This window comes from Chlorella variabilis, assembly GCF_000147415.1.
Source record: "Chlorella variabilis unplaced genomic scaffold CHLNCscaffold_3, whole genome shotgun sequence".
NCBI classification, from domain to species: domain Eukaryota; kingdom Viridiplantae; phylum Chlorophyta; class Trebouxiophyceae; order Chlorellales; family Chlorellaceae; genus Chlorella; species Chlorella variabilis.
In genome coordinates, this window is record NW_005435085.1 from 2,182,847 (window position 1) to 2,195,920 (window position 13,074).

At 67.0% G+C, this 13,074-nt stretch overlaps 2 protein-coding genes across 2 annotated transcripts in view; both read right to left on the reverse strand.

The window, feature by feature from the left end:
• Positions 1-132: 132 nt before the first annotated feature.
• CHLNCDRAFT_48564 (hypothetical protein) lies at positions 133-1,536 on the reverse strand (the record flags this gene model as incomplete). Its single annotated transcript, XM_005850973.1, has 5 exons — positions 133-238; positions 450-546; positions 700-867; positions 998-1,094; positions 1,333-1,536. The coding sequence occupies 5 exons, from the start codon at positions 1,534-1,536 to the stop codon at positions 133-135; spliced, it is 672 nt and encodes a 223-aa protein (XP_005851035.1).
• A 5,293-nt stretch (positions 1,537-6,829) lies between these two features.
• The window catches only part of CHLNCDRAFT_140909 (hypothetical protein), a gene marked incomplete at both ends in the record, with an annotated part of 13,975 nt that continues 7,730 nt past the window's right edge, over positions 6,830-13,074 (reverse strand). Inside the window, 11 exons of the mRNA XM_005850974.1 lie at positions 6,830-6,960; positions 7,110-7,185; positions 7,558-7,620; positions 7,729-7,889; positions 8,060-8,137; positions 8,359-8,450; positions 8,665-8,749; positions 8,991-9,105; positions 9,263-9,440; positions 9,624-10,414; positions 11,121-11,243. Of these exons, the coding sequence (XP_005851036.1) occupies positions 6,830-6,960; positions 7,110-7,185; positions 7,558-7,620; positions 7,729-7,889; positions 8,060-8,137; positions 8,359-8,450; positions 8,665-8,749; positions 8,991-9,105; positions 9,263-9,440; positions 9,624-10,414; positions 11,121-11,243 (1,893 nt within the window). The remainder of the gene's footprint in view (positions 6,961-7,109; positions 7,186-7,557; positions 7,621-7,728; positions 7,890-8,059; positions 8,138-8,358; positions 8,451-8,664; positions 8,750-8,990; positions 9,106-9,262; positions 9,441-9,623; positions 10,415-11,120; positions 11,244-13,074) is intronic.

The window sequence follows — 13,074 nt, forward strand, 5'->3', positions numbered from 1 at the left end:
CTGCTTTGAGAAAACGCCAGCAGTGGCGCCGAGTACATGAAAGGGTCTGAAGCGGGAATGAAATCGGGTCAACAAGTACAAACCAGCCGCATGCCTGTAGTAGACAAGAGAGAGCAGTGCTGGCGCCTGGGCTCAGGCCTTGGCAGGGTACTGCCGCGCGCCAAAGATGGTGCTGCCCACCCGCACGTTTGTGCTGCCCATCTCAATCGCCGCCTCAAAGTCGCCGCTCATGCCCATGCTGCGCAGCACGACGCAGCCGCGGGGGGAGGCAGGGCGGGTGGGAGGAACGCAACGCAGGTGCTGGTGGTGGTGGGGATGGGGGTGGTTGATGGGGGTGCGTTGGGAAAAGAAGCGGAGCAGGGCTGTAGGCACCAATGCAAGTGTGATCTGTGGCTGGCGCTGGTTGCTGCAGCCAAGGGGTATGATGCAAAGCCCCCAAGGCCCCCCACCTGAGCTCCAGGTCGCCTTCCTGCAGCCCCAGCGCGGCACACACCGCCCGCCGGCAGTCTGCCAGGCACCGGAAGTTCTCGGGCCGCGAGGTGTAGTCTGCGGGGGCGTGGCGGCGGCATGGGGACGAGCAGCGACGGCATGCTGATGCAACACAAGCAGGCGACACACATGGACCCTCCCCCCCAAACGCACACACACAAATCCACTAACACACCCACGCAAGGCACACCAGCAGCAGCGCACCCACACCTGGCATGCCTATCGTCATCAGCCCCGCCAGCCGCAGGTGCGGGCACTGCTCGTGGATGTGGCGGGCCAGCGCCAGGCAGTCCTGCGGCTCCACCCCATACTTGCTTTCCTCCCCGCTCGTGTTGACCTGCACAAAGACCGCCAGCGGCGGCCGCCCCAGAGACGCCACTGCAGGGGCAAGGCAGAGGCCGGCAGGAGGGCCAGAGGTTGGGCAAGAGACGGTGGGTGAGGATGCACATCAACAGCAGCTCCTAACGCTGTGCTGCTGGCCCATCCCGTCACCCGCGTGTCTGCATACCCGTGCTGTCCAGCTTGCTGGCCAGCTTGGCGCTGTCCACTGTCTCCAGCAAGGCCAGGTTGGGCACCGCCTCAAGCAGGGCCTTCACCTTGTTGGACTGCAGGCAGCAGGGCAGGAGCGGGGCCGCGGCGGCCACGGCATGGGGCAGCCAGAGAGGCAGCCAGAGCAGAGCGGCGACACAGCAGGCAACACGGCGCAGCAAATCGACCAGCCAACTGATGAGCAGTTGGCGACTCTCGGTGCGGCAACCTCTCATGCCGCACTATGCGCCGCACCAGGCTGCAAGCCAGCACACCACACGCCACACACTGCGGCGGCGGTGGCGGCAGCCACACCTGGAGGTGGCCGATGAAGTGCCAGGCGCAGTCCTGTGGCAGCAAGGGCGCCTTGTCCGCCAACTCCTGAACATAGTTCTCCCCAAACACGCGGTGACCTGCCTCATACGCCTCCCGCACAGCCTCCGCAGGCTTGGTCTTGCTGACGGCCACCAGGCGGGGAGGGCGGCCGGCACGGCCCGCACGCGCCGCCGCCGCCGCCATGCGCGCGGTCACCTGCGGGGCGCGCGGCAGAACGGGAGCCAATCGGAGATGATCCTGGGGCGCAGCTGGGAAACGTGCAGCTCGCGGATTCCCCACCTCCTGCAGCGCGGTTGCCACTTCCCCTCCCATCACTGCCGATGCGGAGGCACTCGTCCGCACGATCCTGGCGCTGAATAGCAGGCTGCGCCTCGCGCCGGCGATGCAGGCGACCATGCGACGGTCCAAAGAGTCTGCTTCGTGGCCCTGCTTCAACGTAGATCGATGCAAACTTTTGCGGGGAAGACGAGCCTGTGATAATCACCGGCGGGAACATGGCCATGCAGCGCGCTGCTGAGATCTCGCCCAGCGGGCGGGCGGGCGGGCGCCGCTAGGCAGCGAGCAATGCTCTCTCTTTGCAATAGACTGCCATCATATGAGGCTGGCAGGAACCTTTATGCGGCTGATCAACGTCCAGGCTTCCACAAGCCAGTGCACACTCAAGCAGAGGTATGGAGGAGAATGCCGCCGCCTGCACCTCTCTCTGCAGTTAAGCTCCACACCGTTTCCCGCGGGGTAGCGTTTACAAAACAACCAAAAGGCAGCTGGGTGATGCACCACGAAAAGCCAATGTGAATGCAGGCACACTGGAGACTATCACTCGGAGCATCCCAGCGCCAAGACACGCCACACAATGTCGGATGGGAGGGAACAGCGCCGGCGCTGCTGGGCACGGTACAGGGCCAGGGCAGCAGTCCGCAGCCGCTGCACATCTGGAGGTGGCAGGCGCAGCACCAGCTGGAGCGCCTGCTCGGTCGAGTGCGTCAGCGCGACGGGCAGCGCTCGAAGCATGCCGGGGCAGGGGGCAGGCACCAGTGCCCACTCCTCGCCAGACAGCGGCGGGCGGGCAATGACAAAGTCGGCAAACAGCGGCAGGGCCGGGGGCCCGGCAGCAGACAGTAAGGAAAGAACGGTCAGGGCTGCGCCTGCTGCGAGTAGGCTGCGCGCCGCATCCAGATGCGGCGCCTGCTGGCCAATTATAAGGGCCAGCCGCAGCGGGATCCGTCCTTGAGCATCAGCCACCATAGCTGCTGCTGGTGCTGCCTCCAGCAGCAGACTGCAGGCTGCCTCGTGGCCCTGGCTTGCTGCCAGATGCAACGGAAGACTGCCGCTGCCGGCTGCTGTTGTTGCTGCGTCAGGTGCCGCCTGCAGCAGCAGCACAGCCACATCTGTGTGACCTGTTCCTGCTGCAAAATGCAGCGGGGTGCAGCCCTGGAGGTTTGCTGCTGAGGCCGTCGCTGGCGCTGCCTCCAGCAGCAGCCTGCATGCTGCGCTGTGGCCACGGATTGCTGCCAAATGTAGCGGAAGGCTGCCACTGCCGGCTGCCGTGGTTGCTGCGTCAGGTGCCACCTGCAGCAGCAGCACAACCACATCTGTGTGGCCTGTTCCTGCTGCACAATGCAGCGGGGTGCAGCCAAGGGTGGTTGCTGCTGTGGCGGTGGCTGGCGCTGCCTCCAGCAGCAGCTTGCATGCTGTCGTGTGGCCTGCGCTTCCTGCCAGATGCAGCGGAAGGCGGCCGTTGACGTCCGCTGTGGTTGCTGCGTCAGGTGCCGCCTGCAGCAGTTGCACAGCCACATCTGTGTGGCCTCTCTCTGCTGCATAATGCAGCGGGGTGCTGCCCTTGCTGTTTGCTGTTGTGGCCGTGGCTGGCGCTGCCTCCAGCAGCAGCTTGCATGCTGCCGTGTGGCCTTCTTTTGCTGCAATGTGCAGGGGCAGGGAGCCGTCGCTGTCACCTGTGGTTGCTGCGTCAGGTGCCGCCTGCAGCAACAGCATAACCGCATATGTGTGGCCTCCGCTTGCTGCCAAGTGCAGCGGGGTGCTGCCGTGGCTGGTTGCTGCTGTGGCTGTGGCTGGTGCTGCCTCCAGCAGCAGCGCGCATGCTGCGCTATGGCCCTGGCTTGATGCATAATGCAGCGGCAGGCTGCCGTCGCCGGCTGCCGTGGTTGCTGCGTCAGGTGCCGCCGGCAGCAGCAGCACAACCACATCTGTGTGGCCTCCGCTTGCTGCCAAATGCAGCGGGGCGCACCCCTGGTTGTTAGGGGCTGTAGCTGTGGCTGGCATTGACTCCAACAGCAGCCTGCATGCTGCCGTGTGGCCTCGAGATGCCGCCCCATGCAGCGGCAGGCTGCCGTCCCCGGCTGCAGTGGTTGCTGCGTCGGGTGCCGCCTGCAGCAGCAGCACAACCACATCTGTGTGGCCTCCCTCTGCTGCCAAGTGCAGCGGGGTGCTGACACGGGTGGTTGCTGCTGTGGCCGTGGAGGGCGCTGCCTCCAGCAGCAGCTTGCATGCTGCCGTGTGGCCTTCACGTGCTGCCCGATGCAGCGGAAGGTTGCCATCAATGTCAGGTGTGGTTACTGCATCAGGTGCCGCCGGCAGCAGCAGCACAACTACATCTGTGTGGCCTCCGATTGCTGCCAAGAACAGCGGGGTGCAGCCCCGGCTGGTTGCTGCTGTGGCCGTGGCTGGTGCTGCCTCCAGCAGCAGCTTGCATGCTGCGCTGTGGCCTACCCGTGCTGCCACGTGCAGCGGGAGGAAGCCGTCGCTGGAAGCTCTGGTTGTTGCATCAGGCGCCGCCTGCAGCAGCAGCATAACCACATCTGTGTGGTCTCGGCATGCTGCAAAGTGCAGCGGGGTCCCCCCCTCGCTGGATGCTGCTGCGGCCACGGCTGGTGCTGCCTCCAGCAGCAGACTGCAGGCTGCCTCGTGGCCCTGGCTTGCTGCCAGATGCAGCGGAAGACTGCCGCTGCCGGCTGCTGTTGATGCTGCATCAGGTGCCGCCTGCAGCAGCAGCACAGCCACATCTGTGTGACCCTGGCGTGCTGCAAAATGCAGCGGGGTGCAGCCCTGGAGGTTTGCTGCTGAGGCCGTCGCTGGCGCTGCCTCCAGCAGCAGCTTGCATGCTGCGCTGTGGCCACGGCTTGCTGCCATGTGTAGCGGAAGGCTGCCACTGCCGGCTGCCGTGGTTGCTGCGTCAGGTGCCACCTGCAGCAGCAGCGCAACCACATCAGTGTGGCCTCCGCTTGCTGCCAACTGCAGCGGGGTGCTGACCTGGCTGTTTGGTGCTGCGGCCGTGGCTGGCGCTGCCTCCAGCAGCAGCTTGCATGCTGCCGTGTGGCCCACCCATGCCGCCATGTGCAGGGGCAGGCAGCCGTCGCTGTCACCTGTGGTTGCTGCGTCAGGTGCCGCCTGCAGCAGCAGCATAACCACATCTGTGTGGCCTCCGCTTGCTGCCAAGTGCAGCGGGGTGCTGCCCTTGCTGTTTGTTGCTGTGGCCGTGGCTGGTGCTGCCTCCAACAGCAGAGCGCATGCTGCGCTATGGCCCTGGCTTGATGCATAATGCAGCGGCAGGCTGCCGTCGCCGGCTGCTGTGGTTGCTGCGTCAGGTGCCGCCGGCAGCAGCAGCACAACCACATCTGTGTGGCCTCTCTCTGCTGCCCAATGCAGCGGGGTCCAGCCATGGCCGTCAGCTGCTGTATCCGTGGCTGGCGCAGCATCCAGCAGCAGCTCAACCACATCTGTGTGGCCGCTGATTGCTGCCAAATGCAGCGGCCAAAAACCCTGGCTGTTTGCTGCGGTGGCCATGGCTGGCGCTGCCTCCAGCAGCAGCTTGCATGCTGCTGTGTGGCCTGCGCTTGCGGCTACGTGCAGCGGACGGGTGCCGTGGCTGGCCGCTGTGGTTGCTGCGTCAGGTGCTGCCTGCAGCAGCAGCACAACCACATCTGTGTGGCCTGCGATTGCTGCCAAATGCAGGAGGCCGTCGCTGTTTGCGGCTGTGACCGTGGCTGGCGCCGCCTGCAGCAGCAGCACGACCACATCTGCGTGCCCTTCGTGTGCTGCCCAATACAGTGGCGTCATGGCTGTCAGCTGCTGCCGCGGTGTCAGGTGCTGCAACCAGAAGCATCTTGATGGCAGCGGTCTTGAACTCCATGACAGCCGCATGCAGCGGGGTGCGTCCGTCGCAGTCAACCCTCGTCGCCAGCTGAGGATGTGTCATGAGGAGCAGCTGGATGATGGGCGTGTGGCCCAGGGCGGCTGCGGCATTAAGGAGGGTGCCCAACTCTGCCACCATGCAGCCTACAGTGCAAAGATGGCACACACATGAGTGTATACAGCGGCTGTAGGAGGGGAGATGGGCCTGCAGCATCGCTTGACAGCCGGCCCAAGCAAGACAGTTGCATACTCACCTCGGGTCGCCCTGTACGCCACGCAGGCCTGCAGCAGCTGCACCAGCTGGGAAACGCTCATGCTGCTCAGCTGGGTGCCGCCAATCGCAGCCAGATGTAGTCTGCAAGAAAAGCGGAGGAGCGGAAGGGACAGGCTGCTAAGCAGGCTCGCGAAGCGTAGCGCAGGGCGCAGAGAGCGAGCCGCCACCCGCCTCCTCAAGGAGGGTGGTGGGAGCTCCCGACTCGCTCACCCCATGGCGCCAGCCCACGGCGGCAGCTGCTGCTGGCTGCACAGATCCAGGGCTCGATAAGGCACCAGACCATCCAAGGCCTCCTTCACTGCAGCATGGGGACGTGTTCTGGAGTGGATAAGAGCCAACGGCGAATGGCTTGTCCCTTGCACAGGTGCGCAGGTGCAGCGGAAAGCACACGGCAGCAGCGGCTGCCACAACCGCACGCCTCTGCAACATCTCACTCACTTGTCAGCACACCGCGCACCAGGCTGGCCTCATCGGCCGACCGCAGGCCCTGAACCACCTGCGGCTCCCCGCCGTGCATGAACACGACCTGCGGGACGGCAGCGGGCGGTGGCGGGGGTCGGCGCCGCGTGGGCGGGGGTGCTCCTAGGCAGCGCGTCCCAGGCAGCCGGCATGCATCCAGCACCTGCGCCTTGCGGCTCAAGCCGCTGCCTCCAGCAGCAGACCCCACCCTCCCACCTTGAAGCGGTCTCCATCGGGCTCGATCACGCCCTGGACCCCGGTGCCAGCCATGGCACGCGGTGTGCAGGCGCGTGCGACAGAAGCGGCGAGAGGAGAAGTCTCTGCCGCGGCAAACTTGCCACTTGGGGCTCCGTGGTGCAAGACGCCTCAGGAAATGCGAGAAAGTATGAGGCACTTCAGAAGACGACAATGCGGCGAAGCCCGTGGCGCCCTGAGAGGATGAAAGATGCGGCGACAGGCTGGCGCCGCTGCGCGTGCGTTGCATTCCCAGTTCACAGCCCCCCTCGCAGACCACCAGAGCATAGATAAGGTTTACAAGAAAATCACGCCGATGGGTTCTCGATAAATGGTCACGCAAGCAACCAGTGCGCCAACCTACAGCAGGGCCTTCCATGCAGCAGTCTCGCGCTGGGCCGCCTCGTCGCCGCCGCTGCTGCCCGCGGGTAGCGGGCTCAGCAGCAGGCTGAAGCTGTACCTCCCCGGCGGCACCAGGTACTCCTTGTGCACTGCACACCAGGCAGGCAGGCCCATTCGCCGCCGCTCAAGACGCGATCTAGGGTCCGAACAAGCCATCCAGAGGCGCCGGTGCCCCTCCTCGCCGCGCAGCCCAGGACCCCGGCAGTGCCGCCTCCCCCTGCCGCCCACTGCGCCTCACCCGTGGGGCTCCAGCTGTCATCGCCGCCCAGCCCCATGTGGCGGTGGTCCAGGTGCAGCCAGGTGAAGCCGCTGGGCTGCAGCCAGCAGGGAGAGGAGAGGTTTGACTGAGGTGGGTGCTGGTGTCGACACATCAAGGAGCATCGGGGAGGAGGGTCCCCGGGTGCCGCTGGCCCCGCGCGGCTTGATTTCGACTCCTCTGGTCCTAAGTAGGCGCGAATCAGCGCCAGAAACGGGAGTCGACACTCCACATTGACCCTCCCTGACAACCCACTCAGTCAACGGGGCCGCGGCCCCGCCACCAGAACCCCGCAAGGCAGCCCCACCACAACACCAGGAGCCGCACACGGCAGCACCGCATGCGAAGCATGCCTGGCGGCGAGGCCAGCAGCAGCGGACGGATGAAGCGGCAGCAGGGTCGAGCAGAAGGGCATGAGGTGGCGGCACACCTGCAGCTCGTGGTCGTGCCTGGCCTGCTCAAAGGCGCGCACGCTGAAGGGGCTGGCGCTGACCTGCGCGGCACGTGGGTGGGCGCGGTGCAAAGATGCCGTGAGCAAGGCAGGGTGGGGTTGCCAGGCGCCCCGGCGGGTAGCCGCCGCCGGCAGGCACCCGCGGCAGACGCATGGGCACGCGCGTGCAGCAGCGCAGAGCGGCGGCCATGCGCCAGCCGCGCTCGCCTGCATGCTGCTGCCGGCGCCCGCGGCGGCCGCCAGCAGGCCGCCGCCGCCGCCGCGGTCGCCCAGCGCCACCCAGCGCACGTCGGCGCGGCCGCCGCTCTCGCCTGCGGCGGCGCGAGCGGGGCGATGCATGCTAGCCGTCGGCAGCCCAGGGTGGGAAGGGGCGGGTGCGTGCGTGCTGGCAGGAATAGCACGGGATGCCAGGCAGCCCCGAGACGAGCTGCGCGGCCGGCTGCCCCGCTGCCCAGCAGCACTGCCATGCCAGGTGGCTCACTGGGATAGACGTACGGCACGTGCAGCTGCTCAATCGACTCCACGCAGTGCCGGCGCAACACCGCCCCAGCCTTACGGTCTGCAGGCGGTGCCGGCGGGGCGGCAGGGTGTGTGCGCAGGTAGGTGTGCGGGCGTGCGAGCGGGCAGGCAGGCAGGCAGGCAGGGAAAGCCAAGAATGCAGGGGCGCAGCTTGGAGGCAGGCGTGCCCCACCCAGCGGCGCCATTGTCAGAAGGGACCACCCAAACCGCGCCCGGGTGACACACACACGCACACACACACACACACACACACTCGCGAACCTGGGTAGCACTCGTGCGGTCCGCGGCCGTACCACTGCACCCGCTGCAGGCGGGACGGCACGCCCAGCGCCAGCCCGACTCGCGGCAGGGACCTGCAGGCGGCACACAATAAAACAATCGTGAAGCAGCTGCTTCTGCTCAGCCAGGAACCGCAGGCCCGCCCTACAGCTGACCCCCCCGGCATCGCTTGCATTGGCAGGTGTGGCCGGCCAGGCAGCCCGGCCGGCCAGCTGGAGGCAGGCAGGCTGGCAGGCGGGCAGGCAGGCAGGCAGGCGGGCAGGAAGGCACACAGGCAGGCGGGCGCACTTGTCGAGGCCGGGTGCCAGGGCGGCGGGCAGCGCGTCGGTGGCATCCACTTCCCACCGCATCCTCAGGCTGCCGTCACGGCTCACTGCAGGCGTGCAGGGGTAGTGTCGGCGCACGCAGGCAGCAGGCGCGCGTGGGCGGGGTGCCCAGCAGGGGTGGGGGAGCGGGCCGCTGCACGGGAATGGCGCCAAGCACAGCACAACCGCAAATGCAGACGCACACACATGCACAGACACATGTCGACAGGGGGCTGCCTGCCGCAGCTCAACCGGTTCCCAAACACAGTCCTGCCAGGCCGTCGGAAAACAGGCCGGCCCACGCCCCACCTGTGTAGGTGACCTGGCAGCAGATGGCGCCCTCGGTGCGCCCGCCGCTCTGCTCCGCCGCCGCCACATCCACGCTGGTGGGCTGCTCCTCTGACAGCCAGTGCGCGCCGCCAACCTGCGGCAGGGTCGGAGAAGAAAGGAGCAGGGAGAAATAAAAAACTGGGCAATCACATGATTGTTTACAATCCTCAAAGTAAACTGGTGCACGCAATGAGCCTGATGAAGCCGGCACGGTGGCAGGCGCCTGGAGCCAGCCCATCGGCGCGCCGCACCTCGCCCACGCCCACCCCCTCCTCCACCGGCGCCGCCGCCGCCTCCTGCTGCTCCCCCGGCCGCAGCACGAAGGAGCAGCGCACGTCCACCCCGCCCGGCTGCTGCTGTTGCTGGGAGGCGGAAAGGGTGACGCTCCCAGGCGCAACCTCGAGCCGGTCCAGCCCCGCGGCTTTCCACCTGCAGGCAGGAAGGTGAGCAGCAGCTGCCGATGGAGCAGGCAAGGCGGCTCGCCCGGTTTGCAGGGGGCATTGGGCAGCATGCAGCGCGAAAGAGCTGGTGCCAGTCGGCACCATGAGGGATAAACCGCCATCCAGCAGGCATGAGGCCAGCCCAACCAGCCACTACGCCCCGGCATCCCACTCCTCTCGCCTCGCCGCATAGCTGCTGCCGCCGCTGCCGCCCTTGTCGTTGTCGGTCGGGGCCCGGAAGACGCAAGGCGCCAGCGGGGCAGCCAGCAGGTGCTCGCCGCCGTCGCTGCCGCCGTTGCTGCCGACCGTCCACCTGGCTAGGGCACCGGTGGCGCCATCGAAATGCAGCCGCCAGCTGATGCCAGCCGTGCCGCCGGATACGGTGATGCCGCTGCCGTCTTGCTGCACCGTCAGCGGCGCTGCCTGCTCCTCCTGCTGCTGCTCCTCCTGCTGCTGCTGGGGATCGCTGGCTGGTGCAGTGCCGCCCGCTGCGCCGCGTGCAGGCAGCAGCCCATCCAGCGGCAGCTGTACCGTAAGTACCTCATGCCCGGCAGCCGCCCACAGGCAGTCGCCGGCCAGCAGCGCCTGCACCTCGAGCTGGGGTTCGGCGGCCTGCTGTGCCTGCTGTGCCAGCTCAGCCCAGCTCACGCCCAGCGCCACGACAGCCTCCCCCTGCGGCGGCAGCGGCCGCGCCGGCGCCAGCGCCCGCCAGCCCTCCCTGCTGCCTGCTGCCGCCACGGGGGCGCCGTCCACCAGCACGCGCCAGCGCAGCGCCAGGTCAGCAGTGTCGCTGAAGTGCTGCTTGTTGCGCAGCCGCAGCCGCGCCTCGCCGGCCGGCTGCCCGTCGCCGCCGCCGCCTGCTGCCGCGGCCAGGCTGACAGCCAGGGGCGCCTGCAGGTGCTTCACTTCGTACGCAGCGGGGTGTGGCATGCGGTCGGGCCACACCAGGCCGTTGCACACAAACTGCAGAAGGACCGGAGGGACACAGGCAAGGGACGGTGTAATAGGTGGGAGCTGGTGCTGTACTTGCAGCGGCTGCTCTGTCGGCGCCTTGTGAGGGACGGCTGTTCAGAGGCACGAGCGACACACATGATGCACATGCCACGGAGCTGTCACAGCAGGCACCGGCAACCAGAGCTCCACTGCCATTCAGCCGACTGCCCGCCTGGGGCTCACCACCCCCGCCCCGTACACGCACCCCGCTCTGCTCGCCCCGCCCCGCTCTCCCCTCCTCCCCCAGGCTGCTGCACGCCTGCCTGGCTGGTGCTGCCCCCCTGCCGCCCCTGCCCGACACCGCCGAGGGCAGCCGGCAGCCAGCCGGCACGCCCACATGCGACAACCCCGGCAGCCCCGAAAGTCAAAGGTGCGCGTGCGTCTGGCGGCAGCGGATGGCTGCCATCACTTGCCGCAAGACGCAGCGTGACATTTGACTTTAGGGGCTCTCGTGGATCAGTCTCATTCTCCCTGCTGGTGCCCCTGCTGCTCCCACGCATGCCCAAAGGCAAGGCCCCGCCAACCCAGACACCCCCACCCGACAGCGGTGCCCATCCCGCACAGCCACCCGGTGCGCCGGGCTGACCCACTGAGCAGCAGCCCAGCTCGCACCGTGGTCCCGCCCAGCGGCAGACCAGGCACCGGTACCGGCCAGGCATCGGCACCGCTCCCCCACCTGGGCATCGTTGGGCGAGTCGCCGTAGTCGCCGCCATACGCCCAGTACCGCCTGGTACCGCCGCTGGGAAGCTGCTCCTCCTTGAGCAGCGCCTGGTCCACCCAGTCCCAGATGAAGCCGCCCTGCAGGTGGGAGGGGCAGGGGTGGAAGAAGCGGTATGAAAGGTGCCACGTCAGCGAAGGCAACAAGCATGGCATCCTTACGCGAGCGCTTTCGAGACGGCTGCGGCCAGTCAAGTCAAGAGGAGTTGCAAAAGAGGAGAAAGACCCCGAAATGGGATGAAATGGGCCTTCCATAGTCGCAGGAACAGGTGTTGCATTGCTGCCAGCTAGGCAATGCTGGTGGCGAAGCCGTCAATCAAGCAAAGAGAGATAAAGTCATTGGTGTTCATCTCTCTTTATGATTGATTGGCTTTACCACCAGCAGGCCCAATTGGCAGCATTGCATCACCTCTTCTTGCGACCGTGGAAAGCACACTTTATCCCATTTCGGGGCCTTTTCTCCTCTTGACTTGACTGGCCGCAGCCGGCTGCCACCAGAGGTCCTTAGACACTGCCTGCCTGCTCTTGCAACCGCAAGAAAGCGCCAGCAGGCCGCGCCGGCCTGTCCAACAGCCCCCAGACCACCATCAGAGTCGGAGCGTCAGGCCAACAGCGGCGACATACACAGCAGCCGGGATACCGGGGTACCGGGCCAGCTCCCTAGGGAGGCCTCCTCCGAGTGTGCCCGCTCACAACTGCAGCACACACTGCTGTGGAGGGCAGTGGAGTGCGGTGCACAGTACCGCACCGCCATCCACTCCACAGGCAACGGGGCTCACAAAGCAAGACGGCTCGCCCGGGTGAAGGGCTGGGCTGCCAGCCCTGCCACACACGACCGAAACAAGGAGACAGTGGGGCAGCCACTTGCTGGCGCCGAAAGCAGCAGTGGAGGGCTGCTGCGGCGGCACCAGATCGGCAACATTGGGAGCCCACATCATTGCGGACCCTTCATATGTCCTCCACTGGGACGGGCGAGCGTGGGGCGGAAGGAACGCAGGCGGAACCAGCTGGCACCCCCTCTAAAGGCGCCAGCAACCCTTTGCCGCCAACCGTGTGGCGCGGTGGCCGGTGGGCCGCCGCGTGCCGGCCTCTTGCGTCAGGCCCTTTGCCACTTGTGGGCGTCAGTGAACCGGCCGCGTGTCTGGGGACCCTGCCCCTTCTAAAGCCAAGCGCATGCAGGGGCCCTTGTTCGGGCCTGGATCCAGCACGCTGCGCTGAGGGCTCCTCAGTTACCGAGCCGAGGTTACCTGGTCACCGAAGCGTCGGCGACGGCTGGACTCGGAGGCATGGTTTCAGAAAGAAATGCGGCCTGCGCCATCGGTTGCGCAGAGGAGGGGGTGGCCGAGGTATCCCCGCCCGCCGCCGATGGCGCAGCCTCCGTTTTTTTCAGAAGCCTGGGCACCGAGGCCAGCCGCCGTCGCCGTTTTGGCGAGCTGGCAACAGCTTTAGGCGCAGCATGCAAGGGGAAGGGTGGTTGGGTGCGAACTATGATGGGAGCCAGAGCGAAACACAGGGGCCCTGCATGCACTCAGCCGAGCGGTACGTGCCGCTGCTAAGCACAACGCCACTGGGGCTCGGAGGGCGGCAAAGTGGGGCTGGGCTGCAGGGGCGCTGCATGCGGGGCTGCCACGCACGTGCCACCCAGTCGCCGCCGCTCCGCCATGCACCGAGGAACGAGCGCTTGTGCGGGCTGGGCTGGCCGCAGCCTGCCAGACAGGCACAAGTGCCGCGCCAGAGGATAGCGCGATGCGATGCGAGCAGGAGTGGAGGGATAGGCGACGGTCGTCCCTTCCAAGCATGCACTGCCGCAGCGCAGGGAAGGGCTGCTGCACCACCGCCCCTGGCTGCCAGTGCTGCCGTGCCTCCCGCGGGATGCCGCCCACCCGCCAAGGCTTGCGTCCGCTGAACGAGG